At 39.3% G+C, this 17,721-nt stretch overlaps 1 protein-coding gene across 12 annotated transcripts in view; it reads right to left on the bottom strand.

The window, feature by feature from the left end:
* The window catches only part of mapk8ip3 (mitogen-activated protein kinase 8 interacting protein 3), a 197,406-nt gene that overhangs the window by 76,897 nt on the left and 102,788 nt on the right, over positions 1–17,721 (bottom strand). For 7 of the 12 annotated variants that reach the window (XM_063059137.1, XM_063059138.1, XM_063059141.1 and 4 more), the window contains 4 exons: positions 10,555–10,685; positions 5,891–5,947; positions 4,041–4,217; positions 267–317 (listed from right to left, as the gene is read on the bottom strand). In XM_063059137.1, coding sequence (XP_062915207.1) covers positions 267–317; positions 4,041–4,217; positions 5,891–5,947; positions 10,555–10,685 — 416 coding nt within the window. The remainder of the gene's footprint in view (positions 1–266; positions 318–4,040; positions 4,218–5,890; positions 5,948–10,554; positions 10,686–17,721) is intronic. The other 5 variants (XM_063059144.1, XM_063059146.1, XM_063059143.1 and 2 more) reach the window with 1 other exon arrangement.

Below are 17,721 nucleotides of genomic sequence, written 5' to 3'. Positions count from 1 at the left end.
ACAAAACCAATGTATAGGTTTTGTGCTGAAGAACTTTTTCCTCAAAAGCCATGAGGCTGGAATGAATGAAAGCCTTTGTAATATTATTGTACCTGTGGAAGATCCCTGATCCTCATCATTTCTAATGTCAGTCACCCCAGTTTTAAATTCAAAACACTCAAAAGTTGCCTGCCCCCTTGAGCTCTTAATACCCAAGACATTAAGTTTGGCATTAACTTTAACCCCTAACCCTAGTACAAAAGCCCCAAGGAGCTGACAGGCCGTACACTTGTTCATTATCTGTGTCTGGTTTCTTCTCCTCCTTAGGCACTTCCTGTCTACAAAAAAACATAAATTTCAAATTAACAAAACATACATAATGGAAAACAAAACATACACTTTTCCAAAGAAAGACTGTCTGCAAGAGCATACACTTTAAAAGGTGGATATCAGTTAATAAAGAAATCTTATCTGTTTGGCCATAAAAAGGTCAGCAATTGCCCTTTAATGTAAATTTATATATTGTCCATATATCCATCTGCAACATTATGAATGAGTCATAAGAAAATGAGGCATTCTCTTTTAAATGTAAATATTAAGATAAGTAAATAAGTTTATTTAGAAAGAATTTATAGGGTACTTATTAATTTGAAAATCATAAGTAGACGATTGTTCTTAAATTAGCAGAGCCACAATGCCTGTTGCAAGGCCCAAAGTTTGTGTGTACTGCTCAACAGAATTTTAATCTAAACTGGATATTTATTACATTGCCAAAAATTTCTTCCAGAACATCTGAAAGTGTATCTGCTTTTCTGAAAGGATCCCCAGAAAGCATAGTGACATCAAAATGCACTTCATGTCACATTTAAATTTCACCCACTTAAAATTCTTCCCCATGTGTGCCTGGCCAACCAAAGTACGCAAGGATTGCTTTGGTACCAATACCAAAGGAAGCATGGTTTTCAATGTTTTGAAACTCTTGCAAATAAATTATTTTTAAGAAATTAAAATTAACTCATATTATTACCCACACTCAGACCCCTGATTATAGGCACTGATCATAGGGAAAAAAAAGCACAGCCTTAATAAATTTCATTTGTGTGTGTTTTAAACTTAACCTAAAACAGATGCTTCTTTTCCAAATGTTCAGCAATCTCATTTCAAAACACTCTGTCCTCTGAATGTCTGTGCATTCACCTCAAGGCCTTGAGGACACACATCTACTCTCATATTACACCACAGTTCCAAGCAGGACTTACGGTGCCAGAGGTCCTGTTAACAATAAGTTGTTAAACCAAGAGCCCTCAGGTGGATGTCAAAATTCTCAACATTTCCCCCAGCCCCTTGCTCATTACTTTAACCTCTCTCAATGCTCCTACGACAGCTTGGCGAGTTTTTGTTCTAACATGGCACTGAATTTGCTTCCAGTATGCCACATCGGCAAGTTGGCGGCGCTAGAGGTTTACCGTCTGCGTGACATAATTGGACTTATGAGAGACTTTGAGACTTTTACCATGCCATGGTCTGTTCTTATCAAATTACGGTATTGTTTTGCACTGTTGTAACTATATGTTATAATTATGTGGTTTCTGTTAGTTTTTAAGTCGGTTTGTCATGTGTTTCCGTGATATCATTCTGGAAAGACATTGTATCATTTCTTAATGCATGCATTACTTAATGACAATAAAAGGGGACTGCGTGTCCTCATAATCTAAAAAAAACTTGTGGAAGCTTGCAGTGTGCACTCCGGCAGCTCCATTTCCCTCCAAAATGGAAATCACTATGGTTCCCCACGTACCACTGACATCTGAGCTTCACACTTTAACTAAAGATCTCTAATCATGGCAGGCTCAACTAGAAGGGATTCTGAAGGAATGGCACTACAATAGAAACAGCTAGCATCTATAATATATACTAATATAATGGGGCTAAACTCCTACTATGCTTCATCGAACTTTATTGAAGATAATTTGACACCAAGGTGAAATTAAGTTGACGATCACAAGCTTTGGTTGCCTTTAAGGAAACATCTAAAAGGTGAATGGAGAAACAAGTTCAGGGATGGTAAGTGGAACTCCTAAACTCTAGGTCTTGGCAGACTAAGACAAGGCCACCATCAGTGAAGGGTGGAAAGGCAAAGTTTAGGTAAGAAATTCCAGAGCTTTGACCACTGGCAGGTGAAATTAAAAGATTCTCTGCAGCCTAGCGATCCCTCTTCCATTTGAGTTCCAGGTTTCCCAGTTGGCAGTAGGTAAAATTCATTGTGCAATAGGGAAGATAGACAGCAACTTTAGTCATGTGGGGATATTGAGAAACAGGGACCATTCTCCTAAGAGTAAAACGTAAAGGAGGAGATAGGATAGAGGTCAACATTAGCACCAGTTTTAATGAACTCTATGGAAAAACCCAACTTCCTCTGACAAAATGGAGGTAAAATTAAACTAAATGACCAAGGAAGATAAATGCATGAATTTTTCTTTCCACACAGAATCCTGTTAAGATTTGATATGCAATGCTCTATAGGTGGTGGCATCGATTCCTTTGGAAATTTAAGAAAAACAATGAAATGAGTACTTGTGGGGGAAGAAACTTGTAACATCTTGGCCTGTGGGACCAATTTAGAAACCACCGTCAAAGAGCCAGCACAGGTAAAATAGGCTAAATGGTCATTATAGATGTTGTAAGATTTTAAAATTTTACGATTTGATTTTTATCAGCAAAATACAAAACTGAGTGAATTAACTCACTTCACAAAAAATCTAGTGTAACATATTTTGGCAGGTTTGATATTGTCATTTAAAGTTAAATTGGATAGGTATATGGACAGGAAAAAAATGGAGGGTTATGGGCTGAGTGTAGATCGGTGGGACTAGGTGAGAGTAGCGTTCGGCATGGACTATAAGGGCCGAGATGGCCTGTTTCCCTGCTGTAATTATTATATGGTTATATGGTTATTTTGCCTTAAAGAGTAAGTATTTTTCCAATAGATTCATCAAGATTTGGGTTGTTCAGTATCTTATTCATAATGTTAAATATATATATATCCATTTCATATTTACATACCACCTCATTATTCTTTGAATTGTAATCTATTATTTCTCAAATACTATTTCAATCTCAGAATTGCAACTTCGGTAACGTAAAATTAGACTGAGGAATCAAGTATCCAGTGGACAGTGACTCATGCCTGAAGCCAATCTGTTGCATCAATTCAGTTGTTGATAACCATCAATAAAGTTAAATTTATTAAATAAAATAGGTGTGTAAAAATTGAAACTGAAATTTACACATCAACTAAACTTCCCATTCATATTAGCAATCCAAATAATCTCAAAGAAGCATCAATTTAACTTCCATCTTAACATATTCAAAACCTAAACATTCCCTTGTGCAATCTGAAGAATTAGATCATCAAAGCAGTTTGCAAAATGTTCCTTGATCTCCACTATCCCTTAAATTGGAAGCTTTGTTTCTGTTTTGTTTAAAGAAAAATCTCAGAGCTAATTTTTGGAACTTTCATGGGAGTAAATTCTGGGAAAACATTAACTCTCTGCGAAATGATTTATATGTTTACTTATTGCAGAATGAGAACTGACTGCATCAGGCAAATCCTGAATGGATGTTAATGCACTTCCTTCATATTCTTTTACCCAGGAATGCCATTCAACATTAGCACCCATTTAGCAAACAAGTACATGCTATGAGAATCGATGTAAAATGCTGCAATTCCAGAAATATGCCAAGTCTCTCAGAGGGCAAAAGCAGTGTGTTGAAGGTGAGATTACTACTTTGAACTACTGCAATTCTAAGATTCTTCTCTGAGGAAAGTGAAATAAATAACATAACTTTTGCAAACAGTCTTTCTTTGAGAGTAACCAATTATTACAAATGAAAGAGGAGCAAAATAAATAACTAGCAAAGCAAGTGAATAATGAAAATAAACAAAGATAATGAAAATATATGAAAATTATAATATTGTATTAACCCTGTTGCCATGGGAATAGGCTGCATGTGGGTGTTGTGCATTTGAGACAGGCTTCACCTCTTAAGTTGTCACTTACACTTCAGGCAGGAAATCCATGGCACGTGATCTGTCAGTGGTAGATAACTGGGAGATGGTGTGGCCTCGTCGCTTGGTGAACCCAGAGGAACCATAGGTGTTGGGAGCAGCGTAATGAAGGACTGGAGGTCTCTTAGCTGGCTGAGCAGTTGAGGAGGAGCTGAAGAGGCGGCTGAAACTGAAGGACGAGAAAACCAAGGGAGTGTAAGAGACGGGGTGTGTGTACTAGCTTGCCACAACAAATAGTTGTGTAAATGAGTTTACTTATTTAAAAAAACTTTCCAAAATGTAAAGCTCTTACTCCTTCCACAGAAACTCAATTTGTATCCCTTCTTTCTTAGAATAAAACAATAAAACTTCCTTATTCATCCTCTCGGATCCATTTTGTCACTGAACAATCTTCAATCCTTAATACAGGTTGAGGACCCCTTATCTGAAATGCTTGGGGCCAGAATTTGGAATGTATAATGAGTTAGATTGTGATCGCCATCATTTCAGACTTTGAGTTTGTGTGCTACTGGTAAGCAGTCTTTGTCTTAAACCAATTCATCACACTTAAGTACTGATGCAGCCATACAGTGTGTTGGGTTTTCATCAGCAACAATCTTGGCAAACTCAATGAATTTCTCTACTGCTTCATAATCAGCAGATGTTTTATCACCACAAATCTTTAAAAATTTAATTAGTGTCATTGACAAGTTGGACTACATTCAAACTCTTAAAAATGTACCATCCAAACATTCCAAAACCTCTTTTTTTTCCATATCTGGTTCTCCACACTCCCCTAAACTCATTTTAGTTGGTACACTTTGCAGAATCCCACCGGGGCACCAGCTCTGCTAGGTATACAGTAGCAAGTGCACTGAAGAATGTATTGTAATACCATGTGACATCTTAAAAAAAAACTCATTACAAGTGTGTTAGGGAATTAATATTGAATAATTGGGAAAACCTACCAAAAAAATTCTTGCATGTGTCAGATTATCATTATTTTACCATATGAATAGCCCTCTTTCTTTATCCAAGTTATTAATTTTTACGATGAAAGGCCAAGGCAAGATTCAGAGGAAACATGAGTTGATAAACAGAGAATGCTTCCTTCAGCAACGCGCACAAAATGCTAGTGGAACACAGCAGGCCAGGCAGCATCTATAGGATGAAGTACAGTCACGTTTCGGGTCGAGACCCTTCATCAGGACTAAGAGATTTGAAAGTGGGAGGGGGAGGGGGAGGTCCAAAATGATAGGAGAAGACAGGAGGGGGAGGGATGGAGCTAAGAGCTGGGAAGTTGATTGGCAAAACGGATACAAGGCTGGAGAAGGGAGAGGATCATGAGACGGGAGGCCTAGGGAGAAAGAAAGGGGGAAGGGAGCACCAGAGGAAGATGGAGAGCAGGCAAGGGGTTATAGTGAGAGGGACAGAGAGAGAAAAAAGAGATAAGAAAAAAGAGGAAAAAAAGGGGGGAAAACAATAAATAGATAGATAGATAAATAAATAAAATAAATAAAGGATGGTCCCTTAATCTTTTTTCTTCTATTATCCTACCAAAGCAGACAAATATGTGCGTGTGTATAAATGGAACCAAGAACCTGATCCCCACAGTGGGAGAAAAGCTCACAACCTACAATCCATTTTAATGGTTCGCTCACATCTTCCAGCAGTTGGACATCAAGAATCAAGACAGCACAGTGTCCTCAGAGTGAGTCACCCATCTACCTATAGTGACATTTCATTTACCTTGAAACTATTGATCATAAAAATAGATACTTTTAATTATTCAGCAAGAGAAACACACTGAATATTCTTTCCATTTATTCTAACAGTAATAATGTCCATTACAAAAGTACTTACAACTGCCAGATGCCTGACTTTTTCTTCTCCTGGATTGTTGGATACTCCCGAGAAGCTCTATTGAATATTAAAACACAGGACAGCAAATGTTACAGTATACACCCACTTCATCCCAGTTGACATAATGTCTACTTGATAGCAAATTACTTTTAAGAAAACTGGTGGAGTGCTTCTGAATAAGCAGAATTTGGCTCTTCAATTTGCTGGTAATATGATTAAAGGATTGTATGAACTCAGACCACAAGTTTCACTAAGATTAAATTTCAAAGCAACAAAAACTACTCTATCAAAATGAACGAACATTTCAATTCAAATTGCCAACTCCTCTGGAAACATCTTAGCAGACTGGAGCTGTACCAAACTACAATGTCACATTAACTAATGGTGGTGTTATCAAATCATTGCCAACAGCATGACACTCTCAAATTATTTTCTAAATTCTACTTGCTGCGTCAACTGAAGTGAACATCCATTGACAAACTGGCAGCAGTGAACCTTTCTAAACCCCAAAGGTACGAAGCTTCCAGTATGTTTAAGAACAACAGCCTTGAATGTAGAGCAGCACCATTGGGATTTTTTTTTTGCACACTATTCTGATGATGTGAAACTTAGTTCTTGGACTCTGAATCATATAAGATGGAATTCAAAGACCTGCACCTACTGAAGAAAGCTGAGACTCTTTGCTTGGCTCCTGGTAAGTCACCATCAACATAATAGAAGTGTGGCTACCATTTCATATGGATAAAGCACGTTGACCAAAGCAGACATGAAAAAAGTAAAGGATGATAAAAGACTCTTCAGCTCACAAACCCATCCATAAGACCATGAGACACAGGAGCAGAATTAGGCCATCCAGCCCATTGAGTCCACTTCGGCATTTCATCATGGCTGATCCTAGATCCCATTCAAGCCCATACACCTGCCCTCTCAAGATGTATTTTGATGCCCAACCAATCAGGAGTCTATCAACCTCCGCTTTAAATATACCCACGAACTTGGCCTCCACCACTGTCTGTGGAAAAGCTTTCTGCAGATTCACACATCCTTAACTAAAAAGTTATTCTAAAAGGTTGCTCCTCAGTTTTGAGGTTGTGCCCTCTTTTTCTGGATACCCCCAACAGAGGAAATATCATCTCTACATTTACCTTATCTAGTCCTTTCAACATTTGATATGTTTCAATGAGATCCCCCCGCCCCCCCCCACATTCTTCTAAATTCCAGCAAGTACGGGCCCAAAGCTACCAAACGCTCCTATGTTAACCCCTTCATTCCCTGAATCATCCTTGTGAACCTCCTCTGGATTCTCTCCAATGTCAATACCTCCTTTCTGAGACGAGGGGCCCAAAACTGTTGACAATACTCCAAGTGCAACCTGACCAGTGTCTTATAAAGCTTCAGCATTATCTCCTTGTTTTTATATTCTATTCTCCTTGAAATAAATGCCAACATTGCATTTGCCTTCTTTACGACAGACTCAACCTGTAAGTTAACTTTCTGGGAGTCTTGCACAAGGACTCCCAAGTCCTTTTGCACCTCTGATGTTTGAACCTTCTCCCCATTTAGATAATAGTCCACACTATTGTTCATTATACCAAACTGCATCATACATTTCCCAACACTGCCTCTTTTTTGCCCATTCTTCCAATTTCCGTAGAACTGACTAGCCCTCCACCTATCTCCATATCATCCACAAACTTTTCCACAAAGCCATCAATTCCACTATCTAAATCATTGACAATGTGAAAAGCAGCGGTCTCAATACTGACCTTTGAAGAACACCACCAGTCACTGGCAGCCAACCAGAAAAGACCCCCATTATTCCCACTTGCTGCCTCCTGCCTGTCAGCCATTCCTCTATCCATGCCAGTATACTTCCTGTAACATCATAGGATTTTATCTTGTTAAGCAGCCTCAGATGCCTTCTGAAAATCTAAGTAATAACAACCTCTCCTGTGTTCACTCCGCTTGTTACCTCCTCAAAGGATTCTAACAGATTCGTCAGGCAAGATTTCCCTTTACAGAAATCATGTTGACTTTGACTTATTTTATCATTAGTCTCCAAGTAACCCGAAACCTTGTCCTTAAGAATGGACTCCAAGACCTGCATCTACTGGGGTTAGGCAAACTGGCCTATAATTTTCTCTCTTTTGTCTTCCTCGCTTCTGTCATCCTCCAAGAAGTTTACCCTTCTCTCATCTTCCAGCTTTATAATATTCCTGTTGACAGATTTATCCAAACATTATTTTATACTCTGAAGTTGTTCTACCTATTATCCATTTTATAACATTTCTTAATAACATGAATGTAGTCGAACATTTTTTTGGATTATTTTGGGATTATATTAATGATCCAATCTTATTGAGATCCAATAATATTATTCACAAGACAGTTTCGTCCATAGCTTTGCTCTAACCTTTTAGACCTTGGAAATTGCAATTCTTCAACCTTCCTTTATAACTCACAGTTAGAATCACTCCAAATCTGCCCTAAATCTTCCTTAATGAAGTTTATAATATTTCCAATCACAAACCCAACCAACACACACAAAATGCTGGAGGAACTCAGCAGGCCAGGCAGCATCTAAGGAAAAGAGTATAGATGATCTTTCAGACTGAGACCATTCAGCAAGACTGAAGAAAAAAAGATGAGGAGTCAGAGTTAGAACTCAGAGCAGACTCGATGGGCTGAATGACCTAATTCTGCTCCTTATGGTCTTATGGTCTAAATGAGGCCCAGTCCTGAAATGTATCCACAGGAGATGTGGACTACAGGGTCTGAAGAAAAATTCAAATAAATTGGCTTCTTTAATTAGATTTAGGAATTGTTCAGACATTAAAAAGACAATTCAACAATTATGCTTTGCTTCTGTCAATTCAACAACTGATAAAGTTTATTCCTGCAATCAGCATTTCATACTTCACATTTAACAATTACCATTTATCTTGGCAATTGCATAGCCCATCAATCTATAAAGCCTGCTGCTTCCATTGCCCTTCCTTTCTGTGTCAGCAAATTAGATAATCTTACATTTATCTTTGACATCCAGTTAATTAATGTATTTGACATAACAGGATCCAAGTACCAAAATGTTAGGTCCAGCTCAATTCTTTCCCATATTATTATTCCTCTCATATATACATTCTAAATTTCCAATTAGCCAAATAGGCCTCCAGTCATATATTCTAACATGGATGTCTTGTACTTTAGTTAGTAATCTTTCACGTGACATGTTGTCAAAGGCCTTCCCAAAGTGCAAGTAACCATGCTGTTTTTCAACTGTAACTACAACGTGCTTAAAGAACTTCAGATTTTATCTGACAGATTTTAAGAAAGACAGTTCTTATTTCTGCTTATCCCTCTGCTTTACTGAATTTACATTTATTTCCTTGGATATATTCTTACCCTGCCATTTTCAACTTCATAATTTTGTTTTAAAATGTTCAGTATCTTCCCAATTGACATATTTTTCCTAGCTAATTTCTCCTGGATTAGGATGCATCGATTGGAAATTTTCCTTTCCATCGATTGGAAAATTTTCCTTTTCAAAGTCAACTATGGCTCCATGCTGGCCAGAAGCCATTGGTTGCATAATTACTACACAATAAGGACGAGGATCATTCCAAGTGTTCTTCCCTTAAAAGAAGTTGATAAGATTTCAGTAGTCTAATGATTAGAAATCAATACTTCCAACAAATGTAGTCTGACCTCTGCATTGTAATCATTGATGATTTTGTCTGATGATAAATCTGAACAAACTGGCTTTCTTAATTGCATATCGTAAGATTAGAATTTTGATGCAATTGCCCAACGGTTTAAAATGGTTCAGCATGGACTAGATAGGCCGAAGGGCTTGCTTCTCGGCTGTACTTTTCTACGAATATGACTAGCAGAATTCACTGCATACTGAGTCAACTGCAATAATATTTGATAAACGATCTTTGATTAGTTGTGTGATCAACATGATGCCTCAGGAAGAAACACCATCAGTGAAGATGAAGATAGTTGATGCTAACAGTGTGAAATGATCTTGCATTAATTTGGCAACCCATTCTATGCTCAGCATTACTTCTTTTTCTGTTGGCTTCTGATTCCTAATGAGTTGATTTTATGCTATTATCCAAGGTGCAAAGGTTCATTTATTATCAAAAGTATGTATCCAGGTAACCACAACACAAAGAACATGAAAGTCGTTCATTGAGAACCCTCCCCCCATGCACAAAACAAGATCAACCCCCAAACCCCACCCCTCACACAAAATGGAATAAATTTCAGCTGTAAATTGTTTACCTACTTATTAATTACTGATTGCAATACATTTATTGCAATGGCTTGCTACCACCCTCTTGAGGTCAATTAGGATAATAAATTCTGGTGTTGCCAGCAACACCTGTACCCCACAAGTCAAAAAAAGTGAGAAAATAGGTCTGAAAGAGCATTTGTGTAATTGTAATGAAATACCTGTAAAAGAATATTAACATCATTGTAGGCAAATTAGGAATGAGATGAGATTTGTGCTGTGTCTGCTGGATCCAAGTAAACATTGCTCCATTTCAATGATCAAAATAAGGAGATCGTACTGTGTATTGGTGCACAGATTAAGTAAACCACCACTGAAACTCTGTAAGATACATACATATGGATCAAGTGTTCATGTGCTTTCCTACCTGATCATTTCAATCCACCGGACAGCCTCCTGCAGCTCCATCAGCCTCTCCTTGTACTGATTGCGCTCCATCAGCACCCGTGCCATCTCCACTCGAGTGAAGCGCCGTCTCTGTGCCACCTGTACGTCATCCTGTAGGTTATGGAAGCATTGCTTCACCAGAACAGATAGAAACTGGCACCCTTACGTACACTAAGACAGCAGCAGCGTGGCAGTAACACAGTCGAGAGAGTATGTAACTGCCTCCTCGTGATAGAAATCCATTTTATTAGCATCCCGCACCTGAGACTGTGGCAGGAAACAAGAGTCACTGCAGAAAATGCTTGTTTGAATTAATCTCTCTGCTATCTTTGCCCCAAGTCTTCTTGACTGACTGAAAGAAATAATAAATAATCTCCTCCCACACCCTTAACAGACTGTCTAGACCACTTCTTAGAAAGTGCAGTATAATGGCCGGAAGGCAGAAGTTCGCTATCATGCCAGATTCATCTTCTGATACGCACTTTGTCCCTGGATGGCTTCATTAGGCAACAGCTCCCCAGGGACGCCTGTTGTTTTTAATTCTATGCATCATCACTGTCTCATCTTTACAAGATTCACTTCAAAGGTTCCACTTAATATCAGAGAATGTATACAGTATACAACCTGAAATTCTTACTCTTCACAGACATCCACAAAACAGAAGAAAACCCCAAAGAATGAATGGGAGAAAAACATTACTACCTCCCACAAGCAGCAGCAAGGTGGTAAAATAGGTCACACTAACACAAATGATTTATATGAGAAGAATTACAATTCAACTGACAGAATTGAAGACAGAGATTAGCTCACTGAACAGACTAACCTAGAATATACTTACTTTAATTGAGATGTATGTAAATAACATCAAAAATCAAATTACAGAATGAGATGAACACCAGGCACACAATAAACCCAAAGCTAGAAAACTAAAATGTAACTGAAACCTGACCTCTGCAACATATCACCATTTTGCTTTTAAATATCATCCACTGCTGTAATGAACATCAAATTGTTCATCCTTCAATTCACCTGCTACCTTTAGCTTTGATGAAGCAGCACATGAAATTGCAGATCCACAACAATTATTGGACGTCCTATGATGTCAGCCCATAATAAACACTAACTCCCCATTAACTATCCTGAGATACTGACAGTAAGCTTTCATCTTCTTCAGCTGCTGCAGTCCATATAAAGATTCTGGTGTAATGTTGAAGTTAATTTTTTAAAATTACAACTTAAATGTGTGCTTTAGAGATAGCAGTTAAGAACGAAGCTACGGAACCTGAGAAAAATGCCGGCCAAATTTGGGGATGGATACATCTTATCATCCCTCAAATGCATTAGTAAACCAAATGAATCCTCCCATAATTCCGCTGCTCTAAAAGACATTTTCACCAATACCAGCATTTTAATTCATAATATTTTTTTTACTAAATTCTAATTCTAAAACTGCCATTTGTAGGCAAAATGTTCTTGATGCATTACTGACAAAGGTTAATCTACAAACCGAACCCCACCTATTTTTAGACTGAGTGAAATGCTTAATAAATCTCCAGAGATGATCTCCAACTCTACTTTTTGTTAGTAGTTCCAACACAGATGTTACTTTACATTCAATTAACAATTTGTAATAGGGTTTATTCTTAACATTATCCTATTATACAAAGAGATGCAGAAGTTACTTCCCATCAGTAAATATTACTAGCCATCTATCCAAGAAAGCTCACTGACCTTAAATGTAGAATGAACTACATTTTCTTTATTACTTTCTTAGAAAATCTATTAAGTAAAATGTTTCATTAAACATAACAACATTTATTACTGAGGGCGAAGCCAACAATAAGATGCCTTAATAAGGTCTCTCTACTGCCCGCAATGCCACTGGTATTTAGGGCAGCAATGATGGTCCTCAATATCTGGCGATGTTCAGGGCTTTCTTCATCGTGTTAGTAACTCAATTTTCCCTCTCCTCGGTCATGCAAGTCCTAGATGGAGACTCAGGAATACTGTCACACACAGATGTAGAAGGATTCTCCATTGTTGTTTCCATAACAATTTTGCTTTACCAGTCAGAATTGTTAGCCTTCAGCTGAATGCCCGAACCTGGAGGGCCGGTGGACCACTACCCTTTGACCTGTTTGGCATGGGTGACTCTACCAAGAGCCAATTCATAGAGCCCTACTCTAGCCAATACAGCTCTCCGGGTCATTGAGGCACACAAGCCTCCAAACCACAGCAAGGCTGTGGTCCTCTTGGAGGCCTTTATAAGATGCTGGCGGACAAACACAACAAACTTGACTTGCAAATAAAACAGCCTAGATAGAGGATGCATGCCTATGTTTTATATAACATTTTATTTCTGATGTAAATGGTTGCTTCCCTCACCACAGAATATTAACAGATCTCTCAATAGATAGTGAGAATTAACAGTAACAATACATACATCTCACTTTGGATGTCCTAACACAGGAAGGTCACAGTGGTCAGGTTTCCGGCACGGAGTCTGCCTCTATGACTCAGAAAGGAAGTGGGGTGGGTGGAAAAGAGACACAGTGTGGTGATAGGGGATTTGTTAGGGGAATGGACAGGAAGTTCTGTGGTTGAGAGTGAGGTTCCCGGATGGTATGTTGCCTCCCAGGTGCCAGGGTCCACGACATCACGGATCGAGTCCTCAGCATTCTTAAGTGGGAGGTCATTGTCCATTTAAGTACCAATGACATATGTAGGATGAGTGACAAGGTTCCACATAGGAAATTCAGGGAGCTAGGAGCTAAGTTAAAAGGCATGACTTCCGGGGTTGAGATCTCAGGATTGCTACCCGTGCCATGTGCTAATGAGGCTAGAACTAGGAAGATTAATAAAGAGTTGGTATAGGAGGGAGGCTATAAGGTTTTTGAATTATTGGGCTCCCATCCAGGGAAGGTGGGACCTGCACAAAAGGGACAGATTGCACCTGAATTGAATGGGGACAAATATCCTAGTGGGAAAGTTTGTTAATGCTGCATGGCGGGGTTTAAACTAGAGTTGCAAGTGGATGGGAACCAGGGTGCCAGAACATTTAACCATATATAACCATATAACAATTACAGCACGGAAACAGGCCATCTCGGCTCTTCCAGTCCATGCCGAACTCTTACTCTCACCTAGTCCCACTGACCTGCACTCGGCCCATAACCCTCCATTCCTTTCCTGTCCACATATCTATCCAATTTAACTTTAAACAACAACATCGAACCTGCCTCAACTACTTCTGCTGGAAGCTCATTCCACACAGCTACCACTCTCTGAGTAAAGAAGTTCCCCTCATGTTACCCCTAAACTTTTGTCCTTTAACTCTCAACTCATGTCCTCTTGTTTGAATCTTCCCCACTCTCAATGGAAAAAGCCTATCCACGTCAACTCTATCAATCCCCCTCATAATTTTAAACACCTCTATCAAGTCCCCCCTCAACTTTCTATGCTCCAAAGAATAAAGACCTAACTTGTTCAACCTTTTTCTGTAACTTAGGAGATGAAACCCAGGCAACATTTTAGTAAACCTCCTCTGTACTCTCTCAATTTTATTGACATCTTTCCTATAATTCGGTGAGGAATTTAGTGGAGAGGTTGTGGAGGCAGATGTTGGTAAGACCTCAGACAAAGTTAGGAATCAAAAGGTTGAGCATGATGCGAAAAAAGTCAAAAGGGTGAATACAGAACTGAAGGTGTTATATACAGAATGTGTATATGTGTGCGTAGTATACAGAATAAGGTAAATGAACTTGCAGCACAGTTGCAGATTGATAGGTACTGTATGATGTTGTAGGCATCACTGAGTCATGGCTGAAAAATTATAGCTGGGAGCTTAATGTCCAAGGATACACATTATATTATGTTATATGTCAATGATTTGAATGATGGAATTGATGGCTTTGTTGCAAAGTTTGCGGATGATATAAAGGCAGGTAGTTTCAAGAAAGTAGACAGGTTAAGGAAGGACTTGGATTAAGAGAACGGGCAAAGAAATGACCGATGGAATACAGTGTCAGGAAGTGTATGGTCATGCACTTTGGAAGAAATGAAAGGGTTGACTATTTTCTAAATAGAGAGAAAATACAAAGAACTGAGGCGCAAAGGTCCTCAGGTCCCTGTGCAGGATCTTATAAAGGTTAATTTGCAGGTTGAGTCTGTGGTGAGGAAGGCAAATGCAATGTTAACAGTCATTTCAAGAGGACTAGAATATAAAAGCAAGGAAGCAATGTTCAGACTATAAAGCACTGGTGAGGCCTCACTTGGAGTATTGTGAGCAGTTTTGGGCCCCTCATCTTAGAAAGAATACGCTGAAACTGGAGAGGGTTCAAAGGAGGTTCACGAAAATGATTCCAGGATTGAATGGGTTGTCATATGAAGAGCATCTGATGGCTCTGTTCCTGTATTGGCGAGAATTCAGAAGAATGAGAGGTGATCTCATTAAAACCTATCAAATGGTGAAAGGCCTTGATAGAGTGGATGTGGAGAGAATATTTCCTATGGTGGGAGAGTCTAAGACCAGAGGACACAGTCTCAGAATAGAGCAGATGTCCTTTTAGTACAGAAACGAGGAGGAATGTCTTTAGTTAGAGAGTGGTGAAACTGTGGAATTCTTTGCCACAGGGAGCTGTGGAGGCCAAGTTTTATGTATATGTAAGGCAGAGGTTGGTAGATTCTTGATTGGTCAAGGCATGAAGGCATACAGGGAGAAGGCAGGAGACTGGGACTGAGAGGACATTGGATCAGCCATGATGAAATATCAGAGCAGACGCGATGGACCAGATGGCCTAATTCTGCTCCTATACCTTATGGTCTTATGGTAATGTGTAAGCAAAGTACCGAAAGAGTCAAAAACAACAGGGTTATAGGGGTGGGATGTCAACCATCCCAACATTGACTAGGATTATCTTGTTGCAACACACATAAAAGTTGCTGGTGAATGCAGCAGGTCAGGCAGCATCCCTAGGAAGAGGTGCAGTCGACACCTCTTCCTAGAAATGCTGCCTGGCCTGCTGCGTTCACCAGTAACTTTTACGTGTGTTGCTTGAATTTCCAGCATCTGCAGAATTCCTGTTGTTTGCGTTTAAATTATCTTGTTGCAAGTCGCTTAGATGGAGCAAAACTTGTTAAGAACGTCCAAGAGAGATTTTTTTTATGACAATGCATAGAGATTCCTACAGGGAGGGGTTATGCCATGGACCCCTGCCATTAACTGAGGGGAACATGGACCCCAGTTTGGAAACCCCTGTCACAAGGGAAGGGGTTGTACTCAGCTTTATTTCAGGAAGTGAAATTGAGGAGGTGGTAAAAGTGTCACGGAGAAACGTTTTGTGAACACTGACCATAATTATGCAAGTCTCAAGGTTGTCAGAGAAAGGGAAAAGGTTGCTTCTCGAGATAAGATCTTGAATTGGGAAAGGACTGCATTTAGTAGCACCAGAAGGGATCTGGCAAGTAAATTAGCAGAAGGTCCTTGCAGGTGAAAACGATAACTGATAAGTGGGAACCTTTTGAAAGAAAGTTAGCCTAAGAGTTCAGGGCTCAGGAAAAATAAGGAAGCATATGGCAGATAAAGATAACTGGAATCAAGGGAGACCATTGGCGATTATAGTGTGCAGAAGGGAACTTAAAAAAGAAATCTGGAGGACAAAAGAGGGCATGAAATATTTGAGCAAGGTAGACTATGGAGACACACTATATCAGGGTCAAATGAATAGCCAAGGAAAGAGTAATTCCCGTGGGGACCAAAAGATAATGTGTATGTGGAACCAGGCAATATGGGAAAGACTCTAAACGAACACTTCCTACCTGTATTCACTAAAGGTGTGAAGGATAAAAAAAAGCAAGTTCGGAGAGAGGTGCATGGAAAAGGCAGGTCATTAAAGAGAGGGAGCAAAAGGATTAATAAATCTTCAGAGCTAGATGAGATCTATCACAGGTCGCCATGGGAAGCAAGGACAGAGGTAGCTGGACCCCAGAGATATTTGCATCATTATTTGTCACAGATAAGGGGCCAGAAAACTGAAGGACAGCTAAATTCGCTCCTTTGTTTAAGAAGGGACGAACCAGGTAACTACAGCCTGGTGAGCCATAAGCCAGTGGCAGGGAAGTTGTGAAAGAAAATTCTAAGTTAAAAATTCAAAGCAAATTATCAAAGTACATATATGTCACTGTATACTACCCTGAGATTCATTTTCTTGCAAGCATACTCAATACATCCATAGTAAAATGATATCCTTAATAGAATCAATGAGAGACCAAACTAAATAGGGAGTTCAACCAATATGCAAAAGACAACAAACTGCAAATACAAAAGGAAATAATAATAATAATAAATAAGCAATAAATAGCAAGAACACGAGATGAAGAATCTTCGAATAGTGTACATTTGGAAAGGCAGGGACTGCACCAGAAATAGTCAGCATGGTTTTGTGTAAGGAAAATCCTGTATCACTAATTTGAGTTTTTTGGGTAAATAAGGAAGAATGATGAAGGCAAGATAGTAGATATCATCTATATAGACTTTATTAAGGCACTTGACGAGGTCCTTCATGATCCAGAATGTTGGGGCTTGGGGTCCAAGGCAAGCTGACTAATTTGATCAAAATTGGCTTCGTGATTGGAAGCAGAAGGAAATGATGGAAGGCCGGCCACCTTTTCTGATTGGCGGTATGCCACAGGGAATGGTGTTGTTTATGTCATATCAATGATTGGATGCAAATATAGGAGGTTCAATTAGTAAGTTTGTGGATGACACTGTAGTTGGCAGTGTTATGTCTCATGAGGAAAGCTGTCGTCAGCAAATGAAATTTAGTATCAACAACCAGAAGGTGGTGCATTTTGGGAAGAAAACACAGGCTACCTGCATCAAGCACCTCCAAAGCACTTGAACAATGAGAGACAGCGTCACCGCAAACCCCCTGAAACCCACTGAGGCAGGATAAGCACACCAGCTAGGAGGGAACTAGCACTCGAAGCAGTGGGGCCCTTCTTAAAACAGTTTTGCCTCTGACGAGCAGGGCAAACATCAGGCGACTGTAAAAGACCAGTCTATTCCAAATTCCACACAGCAAGAGATTATCAAATTCTCAACTGGATTCAAGGATGTTCTCAATAAAGTACAGTATAACCTCCTCAA

The sequence above is a fragment of the Mobula hypostoma genome, chromosome 9 (assembly GCF_963921235.1).
Source record: "Mobula hypostoma chromosome 9, sMobHyp1.1, whole genome shotgun sequence".
NCBI classification, from domain to species: domain Eukaryota; kingdom Metazoa; phylum Chordata; class Chondrichthyes; order Myliobatiformes; family Myliobatidae; genus Mobula; species Mobula hypostoma.
This window is presented reverse-complemented; position numbering and strand designations above follow the sequence as displayed.